At 50.1% G+C, this 14,994-nt stretch overlaps 1 protein-coding gene across 3 annotated transcripts in view; it reads left to right on the forward strand.

Annotated features, from left to right (window-relative positions):
- The window catches only part of SUFU (SUFU negative regulator of hedgehog signaling), a 105,156-nt gene that overhangs the window by 77,050 nt on the left and 13,112 nt on the right, over window positions 1–14,994 (forward strand). For all 3 annotated transcript variants that reach the window (XM_007470411.1, XM_007470409.1, XM_007470410.1), the window contains exon 9: window positions 14,289–14,423. In XM_007470411.1, the coding sequence (XP_007470473.1) occupies window positions 14,289–14,423 (135 nt within the window). The remainder of the gene's footprint in view (window positions 1–14,288; window positions 14,424–14,994) is intronic.

Below are 14,994 nucleotides of genomic sequence, written 5' to 3' on the forward strand. Positions count from 1 at the left end.
AGGTCAGATCCCCTTCCTGCTGACCTCTCTTCCTCTGATGGGGGCGAATGGTGGGCAGAGCTGGAGCTGGGCACCCCCCTCTGCCCTTAGTCCCAGGGCAACTGTAGGGAATAGCTGCTGGCAGGGGATGCCTGGGAGCTGACAGCCCAGAGCAGGAACCCTGCCTGCCAGAGAGGAAGTTGCTGTGCCCTGGGCTAACAGGGAGGCGGACCACTCCTGCAAGACCAGGGTGATCCGTTCTTCTTCTAAGAAGTCTTTATTACACACTTGCTGTGTGGCAGGCTCAGGACCCAGAGGGCCATCTGAGGTGTAGGCTCTTTTGGGGGCACATGAACTGAAACAGTTAATTAATTGGCATGATTCTGGCTGTGGATGTAATTTGTTGGAAATTGTTCCTTTGAATTCTAGCTCCAGTTGCTCATCCACGATCCCCAGAAATGGTAATGATCTCTTGTGCTACAGAAGGGTCAAGTCAGCATGATCTGGAGTAGTTAGGGAGGGCTTCTTGGAGGAGGAAGGACATGAGATGGGCCTTGAAGGAGCCCTGGAATTTTAACAAGCAGGTGAAGAAGCTGACAGGTTGGAACAGGGGAGGCCTGGCTGGTTAAAGTCGAGGCTGTAACCTGGGAGCAGATTGTGGAGTAGGGAGAGTTACTCTGGCTGCCCAAGGTGGCCCACCTGAAGAATCTGCCATCCAGAAGCCATGAGAGTAGAGCTCTTTTGCAAGAGCCTGGAGAAGCCTCCGCTGCCACCTCCAAGCAGCTTTCAACTCCAGCCAGTGGATTTCTGCAGCCAGCCGCCTTGAAGGAGTTGGCTTAAGGCACCATCTTCCCCTGGCAGGAGCAGATGGCCAGGCTGAGTGGTGGGGCATCTGGAAACTCTCCACCTGTGAGTCTGGACCCTGTCCCAGGGCCATACTCCTTTGCATGCCCTGAGCTTGGCCTCTTCCTCTGGGCCCCGCTGGCACTGATGGGAGGTCGGGAGGTAATTGAAGGCTTAAAGGCTCAAGCAGATTGCCCCATAACTTGTAGTCTCAGTCCAGATGGCCCTTCCACTTCCAAAGGTCTGGGTTTCTGGGCAGAAGGGCAGGGGCTCCTGTGGAGGCAGCCCACTTGCCCCTACTGTACATCTGGGACAAGTCTGAGATCTCACTCCCAGTCTAGGGTGTACTTCCAGCTGCTGCACCCCCAGACATTGTAAGGCACACAGGGTTCCTGGATGCAGACATCCAGCCCAGACTCAGCCTACTGGGCAGTGGGGCATTGGATCTGGTCCAAGGGCTATCTGTAGATACAGGGCAGAGGCTGCAGCCTCCACTCTTTGGCCTGAGTTGGCTGAGCTGCAGAGAGATGGATGGGAATAGATCAGAGGTGCAGCCATCTGGGGTCATCTCCCCTCCCTGCAGCTCAAGGACCCAGTCGCGTCTCCAAGGTGCTGGAGTCTGCAGTCTGAAGGGAATCGGAATGTCCCCTCTGAGGTTGTCAGTGCTGGTTACCAGTTTGTTAGCAGTTGGTTGAGAAATGGTTCCTCCTTTGCCAAGAACATTTTCCAACCCTCCCTCAAGTCTCCAGCTCCCTGTCACCTCAGGATCGATGACGGCGGCCTCAGTTCAGATTAGCACGCACGACTGTAATATCTGTGCTGCCCACCCTGGGACCTGACCCGGTTTCAGATAAACCGCATGGATTGTGACTGAGAAAGCCAACCCAAAATGTGCTGGCACTAGTGTTTGCTCCTCTCACTGTGGGGGAGTGACCGGCATGGGCCCTATTGTGTCTTCGTGTCTGATTTCCTTTAGTCAGGCTTTCTGGGCTGGGGCTCTGATGCATAGTCTTATGGGCCTGAGCGTGGTTTGAGAAGGCTGTGGAGATAGAACAGAGGTTCGGAAGAGCCAGTGGAACCTGGGTATCAGCAGCTTGGCTCTGGCCTACCTGAGGGAATCAGGCACTTGATCTTTTCCCACCTTAATGGCGACTACCACTGATCAGGTGCAAGTGCCAGGTAATGTTCCAAGTGCTTTATACCATCCTCATAGTCACTCTGTGAAGTAGATAATCTTATTAACCCCCTTTTATAGATGAGGAAACTGAGTGAGGTACAGAGAGGCTAATAAGTAACTTGGCCAAGGTGAGAAAAGGGTGGCACTTAGGGCAGTCCCTCAGCCATTAACATGGTGTGGTCCTCCTTACTCCATTCTCAGGGACTGTGTGAGGGACACCCCAGACTGTGTCTCTCACCCTCATAGGTGGACCTCCTCTAACTAGTCAAAGCATGAGTAGAGACTGCTCCCTTGGCACCGAGGACAAGGCTAAAGCCCCATGTTAGAAGCTTACTGTTTGTATTTAACTCTAGGGAAGACGTGCCGCCAGGCTCAGTGCTTCCAAATCCCAGAGATAACAAGATGTGTCATAATTGTCTCATTTATACCAGAATTACTTTTTAACACAAAGCCTTGTTTTCTTCATGTTCAGAAACAAAATCAACCGTATATCTCTGGCCCCTCCATCACTTCAGGGCTAGGGGATTTCTTTCTTTTTTGCTTGAGGCCTCACTTCCTGCTTCCCAGAAAGGCAGGGCCCTCTGGGTAACTGCTCCTCTCCCACTCCCCCTGCCAACCCTCCTCCCACCGCCTTCCGCCTTCCCGGAAGGGGAGTCCTTGGCCCTCTTTGGGGCTTCTTCCAGCGTTTCACAACCCCTGCATTCCAGCCGTGAAATTTGTATCTGGCTTTTCCCAAGATGATCAGTTGAGAAAAGCCTCCTTCGGCTTGCTGGCGCCTCCCTTCCCACGGCCTGCCCACGTGAGTTTGGGAAGCAACTCCTTTGTGCCACTGAGGGGAGCCCGGCTTAAGGGCTGTGCCTGCCAACATTTATAAGGACCTGGGTCGAGGGAGAAAAAGTCACTGGCATCCTCTGTCTGAGGTTGCCTGGTTAGACATGGACTGTTCTGTGGAGTCTGGCCTTTGCTTTCCAGCCTCCCCACAGTGACCCCGGGGATGTGCATGGTCAGGTGCATTGCGTGGGGAGGTTTGCATTTCTGTAAACTTGCTCTGATGCTGGGAATCTGCATCAGTGTACCAGGACCTCCTTCTCCTTCTGCCAGTGAGTCACTGATTGAGGTTGGGGGACCTTTAGGGAGCTCTTTGGGTCACATAACCACCCCCCCAAAGAGGGGCAGGGCCCATGCATGTGTGTGTACATGTGTTGGGGGGGAAGGTTCCTGGCTGTGGGAGGTTCACTTTGTAGTTGAGGTACCTTTAAAAAGCAAACTAGGGCTTCCCTGGTGGCGCAGTGGTTGAGAGTCCGCCTGCCGATGAAGGGGACACGGGTTCGTGCCCGGGTCCGGGAGGATTCCCACATGCCGCGGAGCGGCTGGGCCCGTGAGCCGTGGCCGCTGAGCCTGCGCGTCCGGAGCCTGTGCTCTGCAACGGGAGAGGCCACAACGGTGAGAGGCCCGCGTACCGCAAAAAAAAAAAAAAAAAAAGCCTTAAAAGCTGGTGGTGCAATTCCAAAAGACTGAGAAACTTAGGGATGAGGGTTTTTTTTTTTTTTTTTTTTTTTTTTTTGCTTGTTGCCTTAATTTTCTGGAAAATTAAGGTTTTGTAGCATGATTTCTCCTGTTGTGACATTTTCAGCTGCACCCTTCCCCCAAATGCACACAAAACACACATGTATTTCTCTCCACTTTTATGAGTGTCTCTGCTCCCATCTCTTTAGCCTTTTGGATGGGTAGCCATGCTGCCTCTGTTCCCATCTTGAATAGCTTGTGACCTGGCCAAAGAGTCATCCTTTAGAGAAAATTGTGTTTTGTTTTGCTCAGCCTATGAGACCCATGAAGATTAATTAGAAGAAGAAAATATCTCGTTTGCATCCAGTGAATTGGGTGAAGGAAGGTGAGTTTCCATCTGGGAAAACAGCTGGGCTATTGCCATCACTTCCTGCATGCAGGGCAGTCTTGGGTAACCCTGCTCAAAGGGCTCTATCATGTCAGTGCAGTGGCCTGCCTGGAGCCCGAGTGTGTCACGCTGGCGCCCCTCACCACTCCCACGCTGGGCAAGTACCGTTGTTTTCACTGGAGAGAAAAACCCAAGAAGAAACAGCCCTGCTCTCAGGGCCCCAGCCAGGCCCCACAGGGCTGATGGGAGGAAGGGCCCAGGCCTCTGTGATCCACATTTGTCTTGCTAAGTGCCTGCCTTTATGTGCCTTTCTCAGAAATACACACTTGAAAGGGCAGAGCAAGGGCTCCACGGCAGTCCTGCCTGGGTGAATTTCTGTTTGAACTCCGTTCTCTGCTCTGCTGCCCCAAAGAGGTGAAGCAGTGGCCATCATTAACACCCCAGCCTCAGAGTTCATGGCCAGCACATGGAATTCTCAATCCAAAGTGCATCTCTCTCCCCCAAGTTGCACAATCAGGAGTATTTTTATCGCCCATCCTTGATCCTCAGTGTCACTCAACACTTCAGTAGTGAGTCACTTCTCCAGGGAAGGGAAAAGGAAGGCTCAAAGGTGAGAGCTGGAGAGAGGAAATGACTCAGTGTCTCAGAAACCAGGAAGCCAAGGGCTCTGGCTAGAGCAGCCTCGTTCAGGAGAGCAGGGGTCCTAGTCTCCCACCTGAGCCAGACCACAGGGCTGCAGGGGGCGGTCCCTGGTGCCCAGAGGAGTTAATAGTTGATGAAGGAATCCACCAACCTTAACACAAGTTTTCCTCACTCTGTCTTCTTCACCCACACTCCGTCCCACTGTTCTATCATCACGTTCCATCCTTGGAATATTCACAGTGAAAATACTGTGTTTCATCATTTGGTTGTTGGTGTTTACCAATAACCTTTTAAGGCCTTTTACTCCGTGTGTCATCCTCATCAGAGAATTTTTCCAAATTCAGATGGTAGCAGTAACTGTGGAGGTGAGCTGGTGCCCTCACCCACACCCACACCCTGTCCCAGTCCTGCCCTGAAGGGAAACCTGCAAGTGGTTCTTTCTCTGGAAAGTTCAGAGCTTTCATCAGCAATCTGAAAGCAAAAGGAGTAATCTCCCAAGCTAGCGGCAGAAGCCAGAGGTTGAGCTGGGCTCAGCAGGCCAAACCCACTTCACTTCTGAATAGTTGCCAACCCGGGTGCCCTGGTTCCTGCTCCCGGGCGTCCCCAAGGAAAAGGCCCCAAGTCGTGTGGCCAGTGCAGACGTCATCACTGTCACAGGACTGGGATTGTGGCTAAAAGGAGTCTTGGTGGTTGGGCTCCTCTCCTTTCCACACCTGCTGCCATTGATAGAATGTGACCAATACCCTGAGGCTAAAATGGAAAAATTAAGACTTTTTAGTCTGTAGAGACCAGGGTGGAGAGGAAACATGGATACGGTTCTGTCAATCTGTGAAGTGTGGGTAGGGTGAACAGGGGGGCCTGTACTATAAACTGTGCAGCACTAGAAATCAGGAGTCTGTCCTGACACTGGAAAGAGAAGGCGTGTTAGGATATGTAAAAGGTCCCCTTAAACAGTGGGAAGTGTAAATATAGGATGTGTTACATAGACAGGTAGTGAAAAAGAAAGACATGGAAAGATTTAGATCAGTTGATGAATTACTGAGGCGTGCCTCTGAGCCATCCACAAACCACTCCTCAGTGCTCCCAATACAGGAAGAATCCTGGGCTGGACAGCTTCTGTGACCAAGCAGGCAGGTTTTTTTGTTTGTTTGTTTTTGTTTTTTTGGCCGCGCGGCATGTAGGATCTTAGCTTCCCGACGAGGGATCGAACCCGTGTCCCCTGCAGTAGAAGCACGGAGTCTTAACCACTGGACCGCCAGGGAAGTCCCAAGCAAGCAGTTTTTATTAAGTATCGCCATGTGCCAGGCCCTGTGTTGTGGGCTATTTTTGTCCCCATTTTACAAACAAGAACACGGAGGCTTAGATAGATTGTATAACTTATTTTGGGTCAATGAGCCAAGATTAATAAAGTTCAGAGCCAAAATTTGAACCTTGGGTTGTTTGAATCCAGATCCAGACCTCTTCACCACTGGGTACTGCCTGTAAAAGAAGATAAAAGTGGAGGAGTTGCCTGCCAATTCACAGGAAAAATAACGAAAGAAGGCCTTGGAAGTCTCTATACCAGTGCACAGAGTAAAGCTGGTGTTTTAATTTGCCTGAAAACCCCTGAGGGTGGCAGGTCAGAGAGAAGCATACTAAAAAAGTGAAATCTGCTAGAGGATATGCTCCATCGAAATGAGTGAGGAAGACATACGGGGAGCAGGAAATAGGATCCAACATGAGAAAGAGGCGAGAGGAATCACCAGTGTGAAGGTAAGGGGTGATCCCATGGCAACAGTTGTGCCGCAAAAACGGAAGGCAGACAGTTCAGACTGGAGTCGTTTGGAAGGATCCTCTGGAGAAATGTCTTTTTTTTTTTTAATGATATTTAATTTATTTATTTAATTTGTTTATTTTTGGCTGTGTTGGGTCTTCATTGCTACAAATGGGCTTTCTCTAGTTGTGGCAAGTGGGGGCTACTCTTTTTTTTTTTTTAATAAATAAATTTATTTATTTATTTATTTATGGCTGTGTTGGGTCTTCATTGCTGCATGTGGGCTTTCTCTAGTTACGGCGAGTGGGGACTACTCTTTGTTGCAGTGCACAGGCTTCTCATTGTGGTGGCTTCTCTTGTTGTGGAGCATCAGCTCTAGGCCCGCGGGCTTCAGTAGTTGTGGTACGTGGGCTCAGTAGTTGTGGCTCGTGGGCTCTAGAGCGCAGGCTCAGTAGTTGTGGCGCACGGGCTAATTGCTCCGCGGCGATGTGGGACCTTCCCGGACCAGGGATCGAACCCATCCCCTCGCATTGGCAGGCAGATTCTTAACCACTGCACCACCAAGGAAGCCCCTGGAGAAGTATCTTTAAAAAGATAAAATTGAGAGACTTACCTGGTGGTGCAGTGGTTGAGAATCCACCTGCCAATGCAGGGGACACGGGTTCGAGCCCTGGTCTGGGAAGATCTCACATGCTGCGGAGCAACTAAGCCCGTGCGCCACAACTACTGAGCCTGCGCTCTACAGCCCGCGAGTCACTACTACTGACCCCGTGTGCCGCAACTACTGAAGCCCACACGCCTAGAGCCTGTGCTCCGCAACAAGAGAAGCCACCGCAATGAGAAGCCCGCGCACCACAACAAAGAGTAGCCCCTGCTCGCCGCAACTGGACAAAGCCTGCGCGCAACAACGGAGACGCAACACAGACAAAAATTAATTAATTAATTAATTAATTTTTTAAAAAGAAGATAAAATTGATAAATATTTGCTCTATTTGAAAGTCTTGGGAGAATCTGTAGGCCATTGGTCGTTACTTTAGGATTGAATTAGCAATAAACACATAGAAAACCAATACAGTTATTAAATACAAGGAAAATAGAAAATCACACTAGGGATTTCCCTGGTGGTCCAGTGGTTAAGAATCTGCCTTCCAATGCAGGGGATGCAGGTTTGATCCCTGTTTGGGGAACTAGGATCCCACATGCCACAGGGGAACTAAGCCCACACACCGCAACTACTGAGCCCGTGTGCTCTGGAGCCCACGCACCACAACTAGAGAGAAATCTACACGCCACAATGAAAGATCCCGCGTGCTGCAACTAAGACCCGATGCAGCCAAAAATAAAATAAATAAATTAATTAATTAATTAAAAAATCACACTAGAAAGGAAAAGTAATCATACTATACTACATGACTCAGTTGTAAATAGCATTAGTATAATAACGTAAACACTTAATACTGAGCCAAGCAAACTTACAATATAGTTATCTTGGGAAGGTGGGAGGGTGGGATGGAAGGGAGCTAGAAGCTCATCTTCTGTAGCAGCAAGTCAATAGATAAGGCCTGAAAAGGGAATACCAGGAAGTATAAAGAAAGTATATGAGAGGTATTGAGGAAAATACCAAAAGAATCAGCTGACAGAGATGACGGTGGTTGTCTCCAAGGAGTGGGGAATGGGAAGACTGCTGACTATTGTAATGAACCTTATAGAACTATTTGGCTCTTTCAACTTTAAAAAAAGAATAGTAAAAAAAAAGTCAAAGAAGTGATATTGTAGGAGCTGTTACAGCTTGCCCTGTACAGTGAAAAGAAAGAATGACACAAAATTCCAGGTAAAAATCACAAAATTGGCACCAAGCTAAGCCCTGGTCACTCAGAATAACTTCAGCTTCCCCGGCATCGGGCTGAGAGCTCAAGGTGAGCATCGTATAAGTGTCTGACAGGCCTCCTGAGAGCGTCTGTCTCGGGGTGAAGGAAGTGACGAGGCGCCTCGGCTGTGCACCTGACTCTGACCGGCAAGGAAGCTGATGGAGTGGGAGTGACAGGGCCTTGGGAAAGAGCGCTTGGGCAGAGCAGGGTTCAGGAGGGAAAACCCTGGGCCTTGTCAGAGCACTGCCTGACCAGTGGTCCCCAGAGGGAGGGTCCCCACAGCCTTTTAGGGAGGTCGGTTGGGGATTAAGTGAAAAGGGGTTCCTGTGGCTAAGGTTGGAAGAGACTGGCTTACACAAAATGAAACGGGTTCCTTTGCCCTCTGTAGTCCTCAGAGTCTTCGAAATGCCAACATTTTATGAATCTTTAATCTGAGATGCAGTGTATTGCATCCAGCCTTTGCCACATCTACTCTTCTAGAAGCTTCTCTTAAATTAAAATTCCATCAAATACCCTTTGGGAAGCCCTGCCGTGGCTTCTAGGAAGCAATTCTTTTAAGAGTTCAGGGGGAAAAAAAAAAAAAAAAGATGTGTCTTCATGGCCTTTGAAACCCCAGAAGGAAAGACCACTCAGAGGGATGGGAGGCTCTTAAGGAAAAATATTGTGGTTACACTTTAGCTGGCGTCAGGAAGACCTGGGGTTTTTGTCTCAGCCCTTTATTTGCCCATTGTGTGATCTTGGACTAGTTATTTAAGTATCTGAGTTTCAGCTTCTTCATCTGTAAAATGGGAAAAATAATACCTATTTATAGGGTTGTTATAGAAATGAAAGGAATAAAGTATATAAAGTGTTTAGCATAGGACCTGGCATCCTAGTGTGCACTCAGTTAAAGGTACCCCTTAATACTATTATTGCAGAAAGTCCCCTGAAAACTAAAAAGAGGTGTAATACCTCTGGGGACCAGTAGAGTTATGTAGAGAATTCTTTACATAACTCAGAATATTTTTGAAGAATTTGAACAAAAGCTGGAGAGAGAAGTATGTTATACCAACACACACTTTAAGGAACAGGATCAAGAAAAGCTGAAACTCAAGAAGAATTAAGTTTTGCAAAAAAGGGCTATGATCAGCAAAAAGGACTCTGTTTTTCATAGTTCTGTTTGGAACAAGAAGAAGAAAACCTAGGCCCCAGTGTTTGGACAGAGTAATGTTAATCAGAGGCAGAGAGGCAGCAAAAATTTCCTCTACTTCTATTCTGCTTCCATCTCAAAAAGAATGGTTATTAGACGAGGAAGAGTCATACAGGCATCGATAAAGGGATTGAAGCCATGATTTCAGATCTCCTGGTCCACATGTATTGCACCCCAGAATACCAGTCAAATTGGCAGATGAGATTCAGGAAGCTGTTGTCAGTAATCTCTGAGGGAATGGGAGAGAGGTGTTGACAGACTGAAAGCACTCAAAAATTTCAAGATGCAAAAAGCATCTTGCACTCTCTAGACTAGTGAGCTTGGTGTCAACTCACAGGGAAAACTCTGGGCTAGATTATTCAGTGAGTAGGCTGTGAACACTCTCTAAGGAAAAACAGTGAGGCCTGAGAGACAGCATGCATTCACGAAGAGTCAGACCTGCCGGACCATCCTCACTGCCTTTTTAGAAACACTTAACCTATTTCTATTTGGTAGATAAAGGAAGTGCTGTAGACCTTGTATAGGTGGGGGTTAGCAAGATGTTTTGAGAGTGTCTTCTGACATCACTGCTGGCAAGACAGAGAAATGTCTATACAGAGCATCCAGGAGCGTGAGGGGCTTAGTGATGGAATGGTTGGGTTGATTATAATCAGTTGGATGAGCATACCCAAAGAGTGATGATGTCAGTCTGTCAGCTTGTCTGCCTGGCCCTGTCCTATTCACTGTTTAATCAAAGCCTGGGATGAGAACATCGATGGCAAGTTTATCAGTTTTGTCAGTGATGTGAAGTCAGGGGGTAGTGCCAATATGATGGGTGCCAGAGTCAGGTTTCAGAAATATCCAGACTGCTTGACACCCTAGCCAGATAATGCAGATTTCTGTTCTGAGCTCCAAATCATCTAGAGGGCATACAAGCTAGGGGGGAAGAGGTCTAAGCTCAGTCCATGGGAGAAAGCCTGAGGGAGATTTTGTTGACAGGGGGAGTGTGGTATAAGTTGGTAGTATGCTGAGGTTACAAAGAATAGACAATTTGATGACAGTTTTAATAGAAATAAAGTATCCCAAACAAGAAAGCTCACAGTCCTTCTGTGATCTGCTGGTTAAACCACATACTGTATTTATTTCCACACGTGATACTTCACTTCTGGACATGACACTCGGGCTTTGACAAGCTAGAGTGAATCCAAGGGAGAGTGACTTGGATGAATGGAAGATTTCAGGACCTTATCTTAAGAATATAGTTGAAAGTTGGGGCTGCAAATACTGGAAAAGAGAAACTCCTCTTGGTCTGTGAGCAGCCTCGGGGATTTACAAGGCTGTCATGGAGGATGGATTAAACTAATTCTCGGCAACTTGAGGGCCAGTAGATGAGAATTGCAGGAAGGCTGATTTGTGCTTATTGTGTAGGAGGGCGGTCCTGCCAGCATGTCTCTCAGCAGAACAAAGGCCTCAAGGGGTTTTGCTGGCTTGTAGTTGGGCCTTCCCAGAACACCAGCGGTTGCCCAGGGCCCAGAGTGGCTGCTGCCCCATCTCAGAAGTCCCCTCTTCCAAGCCCAGGGCAGGGACCTTTGCTCAGAATGGGGGACTGGCTTGGCCAGAGGCGGTTGGATTCTGGGCCCAGGGTAAAGGCAAATAAGTCTCTATTGAGCTATCAACATTCCTGCATGAGGAGCAGGTAGAGTTCTAGAGGCAGCCAGCTAAAGTTCTGCGCACCTACTATATCCCAGGCACTGTTTGATGCTTCACCTGGGTCATCTCATTTCATCCTTATAAGGAAAGGGTATTGTTATTCTTCCCGTGGTGAGGACAGTGAAGCTTAGAGAGAGGCTAAGTTATCTGCCCAAGGTCATATGGGACTCAAACCCCAAACCTATGTTGTTAGCCATTCTGCCTCCCGGAGCATCCTTCATCCCCTGGCCCCATCTTCCTAGCAGCCCCCAGCGGTTATGGGCCTCCATGCCTCCCTAGGAGCCATTCTCCCTTCCAGCCCTCTGCCTTCCCCTCTGCTAGGAGCTCAGGGAGAAAACAGCCCAGCTGAAAAATTAGGCCACGCTGGCGAGCACACTACTTATTTTTTTATGACTAAGATTAAGCTGACAACCATGCAAAACATTGCAAACCTGTGTCGGCTGCAGATTTAATACCTCACCCAGCCCACACAAATAATTCATGCTTCTGCATCGATGTCCAGAAAAAACAAATCAGCAAAAAGCTGGGCTCCTGCGTGTGTGTATGTGGAGCAGCCGCGTTTCCATTGAAGCAGCATGCCGGAAATACCCAAGCTCCAGGACGGCAGATCTAGCATTTTGCTTTTTTTTTTTCTCTTAAAAGATTAAAGTACGTTTTCAAATGATTGAAGGCTGGTGGGAGGTGTAAATGTGGGCACTTGTCACGTTAATTCTTCAGATGATTAAGTTCTTTTCCATTTCTTTAAAGCTGTTTGCACTTGGGTTTGATGTCCTCGTTCAGGGTGAGTGTGTTGTAGCAGTTACCAAGGTGACTTTAGCTGACTTTCAACAATTTATTTTTCCCTCCAACTTGAGACATCTCTAGCCCTGTGTGCTGTTGATTCTGCTCTCCCAACGCCCCTGCTCCCACCCCCAGTTGCTATTCATCAGCATTTTTTGCCTGTGTCAGAGAGGCCCGCCGGCTCGGAGGCCCCACCTGGCAGCCAGGCCTTTTGGGAGCATGGTGGTGTGTCTCAGAGGTAGCACAGGGAAGTGATGGTGAGAGTCACCCCCTGGCTTTTCCTCTTAAACTCACTCTGTGACTGTAGGCTTATCACCTCACTTCTCTGAGCCGCGGGTTTCCTGACCTGTACAAGAAGCGTTAACTATAGAGGAATCTACCTGGTGTAGAGTCCTTGCTGTGAGGACTCAGTGGGTGAATCTATGGACTCCTTACTCTGGAGGAAAGGGCTCCACCAAAGAGGGCTGTTGTCTTTCTTGAGTCCTGCTCTTGTCCGAGCCCCGAGGGTGGTGTTTGGCGTTGCCCTCCTCAGAAGGGAGGCGTAGCAGCCAGGGTGTAAGGGGAAGAGAGCTGGTCAGAGGTCCTAGGCTCCCACGATGGCCTGCCACAGCCCAGCTCTGTGGCCTTGGGCACATTACTGGCTCTCTTTTGTAAAGGAAAGAGGTAGATTAAACAACCTCAGAGTTTCCAGCCCTGAAATTCTGTGACCCTCTTGGCCAGCACGTTTGTCTCCTTCACAGGTCTTGTGAAAGGGTTTGTCAAAGGAGACACTAGAGCAAAGGGCAGTTTCAGAATTGGCTTTGGAAACCAGAGGAAGGGACCACTTTGTGAAAGATCAGTCACATGTCACATCTGAGGGTGGATCCACCCAGCTGGCGGGAATGGTCCCCGTTACCTCGGGAGCTTTATAAACCACTGCCTCAGTAGGGCCCTGTGCTCTCTGATGTCACCCTCCATCCTGCCTGCTGACCTCACATCCTCCTCCCTCTGGGGAGGTGCTCTGAGTGTTGGGGTGCCTCATCGGGCCACAGGCCCCAGTGCTCAGCCTCCCAGTGTGTAAGGAGGTTGGGCCCCCACTGGTTGTGCGACTGTCAAGCCCAGATCAAGCCCAGACATCCTGGGTGGCTATTGCCGCTTCAACGATAAATAACTAAAGCTTCTCACCCAGTATTTTGTTCACTTGGGGAATTGTTCTGAGATTCACAGTCCAAACCAGGATCTGGCCTTTTGAATGAGATCAGTGGGTAACCCCCACTTCTGGCTGAGGCAAATTTGAGAGGTTGTCAGTGGGGGCAGCTGAATTTGAAAGAGCAAATCTTAGATTGCAAAGGGACCCCGTGGCCCAGCTGTGGAGCAAGCTGTGGGTGGGAGGCAGGACAGGAGGGAGCGTGAGGCAGAAGTGACAGTTCGCCATGGCTGGGGCCACAGTCAGGAGGAATCTGGTCCAGGGTTCCTGGGGCCTCGTAGCCCAGCAGGGTGGTGGCCCGGTCCTGCTGCCCAGCCAAGCTCACTGATCTGACTAATGAGAGCCTGGTTTCCACCCCTCGATGAGGACTGCGTCATTTCCTGTTGGATGAAGGATGTGTATGTCACGTCAGCTGCTGGCCATTAGCAGGAGTGTTCATGCTCTGAGCCTGCTCTGATGTCAGCCTTTTCAGGGTCAGCAGGAAGGAAGCTCTCGGAGCGTGAGGCAGAAGTGACAGTTCGCCATGGCTGGGGCCACAGTCAGGAGGAATCTGGTCCAGGGTTCCTGGGGCCTCGTAGCCCAGCAGGGTGGTGGCCCGGTCCTGCTGCCCAGCCAAGCTCACTGATCTGACTAATGAGAGCCTGGTTTCCACCCCTCGATGAGGACTGCGTCATTTCCTGTTGGATGAAGGATGTGTATGTCACGTCAGCTGCTGGCCATTAGCAGGAGTGTTCATGCTCTGAGCCTGCTCTGATGTCAGCCTTTTCAGGGGCAGCAGGAAGGAAGCTCTCGGAGCCATGTCTTCTGGCACTCTAGCACCCCAGCCTTGGAGAACTTGGGGTCTGAGGCTCTAGGGCAGGGGAAAAAGGGCTCCCAGAAGCCCCTGCTGCTATCTTAGGGAAGAACAAGCCACTGTGACATAAGCTTTTAGACAGAGTGTTGGCCAAAGATGAGGCTTCAGAGCCAGACCTACCTGCGACCAAATCCCAGCTCCACAGTCCCCACTGTGCGACCTGGACAAGTTAGGTCACCTCCCTGATCCCCGGCTCCGTATCTGTAAAAGGGCCATAATAATAGTGCCCACCTCACGGGGGCGCCGTGAGGAGTAATCAGCGGGAGGTGCCTCACGCAGGGCTGGCACTTGGCGAGCGTGTAGTGAGTAAATGGTGGCTGTTGTTATCTTCATCATCAATCACCATCCTTGTTGTTCCTCAGGAGCCTGGCTTGAGAGCCTCCTGTCCTGCGGTTTTCACCTTACGCTGAGCCTGTTCCTGTGCTTGCTTCGCAGGAGCCGCAAAGACAGCCTGGAAAGTGACAGCTCCACGGCCATTATTCCCCATGAGCTGATCCGTACGCGGCAGCTCGAGAGCGTACATCTGAAATTCAACCAGGAGTCAGGAGCCCTCATTCCTCTCTGCCTAAGGTAAGCCCCACAGCATACAACTCGGCCTCAAGGAGCCACCAGGCCTGTGCTTGCCCCCTACACCGAGGCAGAGTCTTGGGCCTTTGGGGGAGCCTGTGGACCCTGAACCCCCCAGTAGCCCTCACCGCACTGGAGAGCACTCCTTTGTCCAGACAAGTGTCCCCCAGCCCTGCTCCCTTACGAAGGTTCAGTGACCTAGGGAGTCTCAGGTGCCCTGCCATCCCACCAGCCCAGAGTCAGGGGCGGCAGGGTCCCCAGTAGCACTGGGGTAGTAGGGCGGGGGAATCTGATGGGTGGGACTCTACTTTCTCCTCCTTGCTGCTTTTCCATGTAGAGACACTCAGTTCTCCAAACCCCGTGGCCCGCACAGCAGACTCCTCGAGGGACCCAGAAGCCCAGCTGTGTCCCTCCTGCTGCTGTCCACAGTGCCAGAAACCCACCCCTGTGGCCAGAATTCAGCTCTCTGCATGGGGATGCTGCACAGGGCTGAACCTGTTGCAGCTGCCTTCCTCCACAGCCCTCAGGGGTTCCACCCTCACTTTTATAGCAGCAGAAGCAGCAAGGATAACTC

This window comes from Lipotes vexillifer, unplaced genomic scaffold (genome assembly GCF_000442215.2).
Source record: "Lipotes vexillifer unplaced genomic scaffold, Lipotes_vexillifer_v1.1 scaffold916, whole genome shotgun sequence".
NCBI classification, from domain to species: Eukaryota; Metazoa; Chordata; class Mammalia; order Artiodactyla; family Lipotidae; genus Lipotes; species Lipotes vexillifer.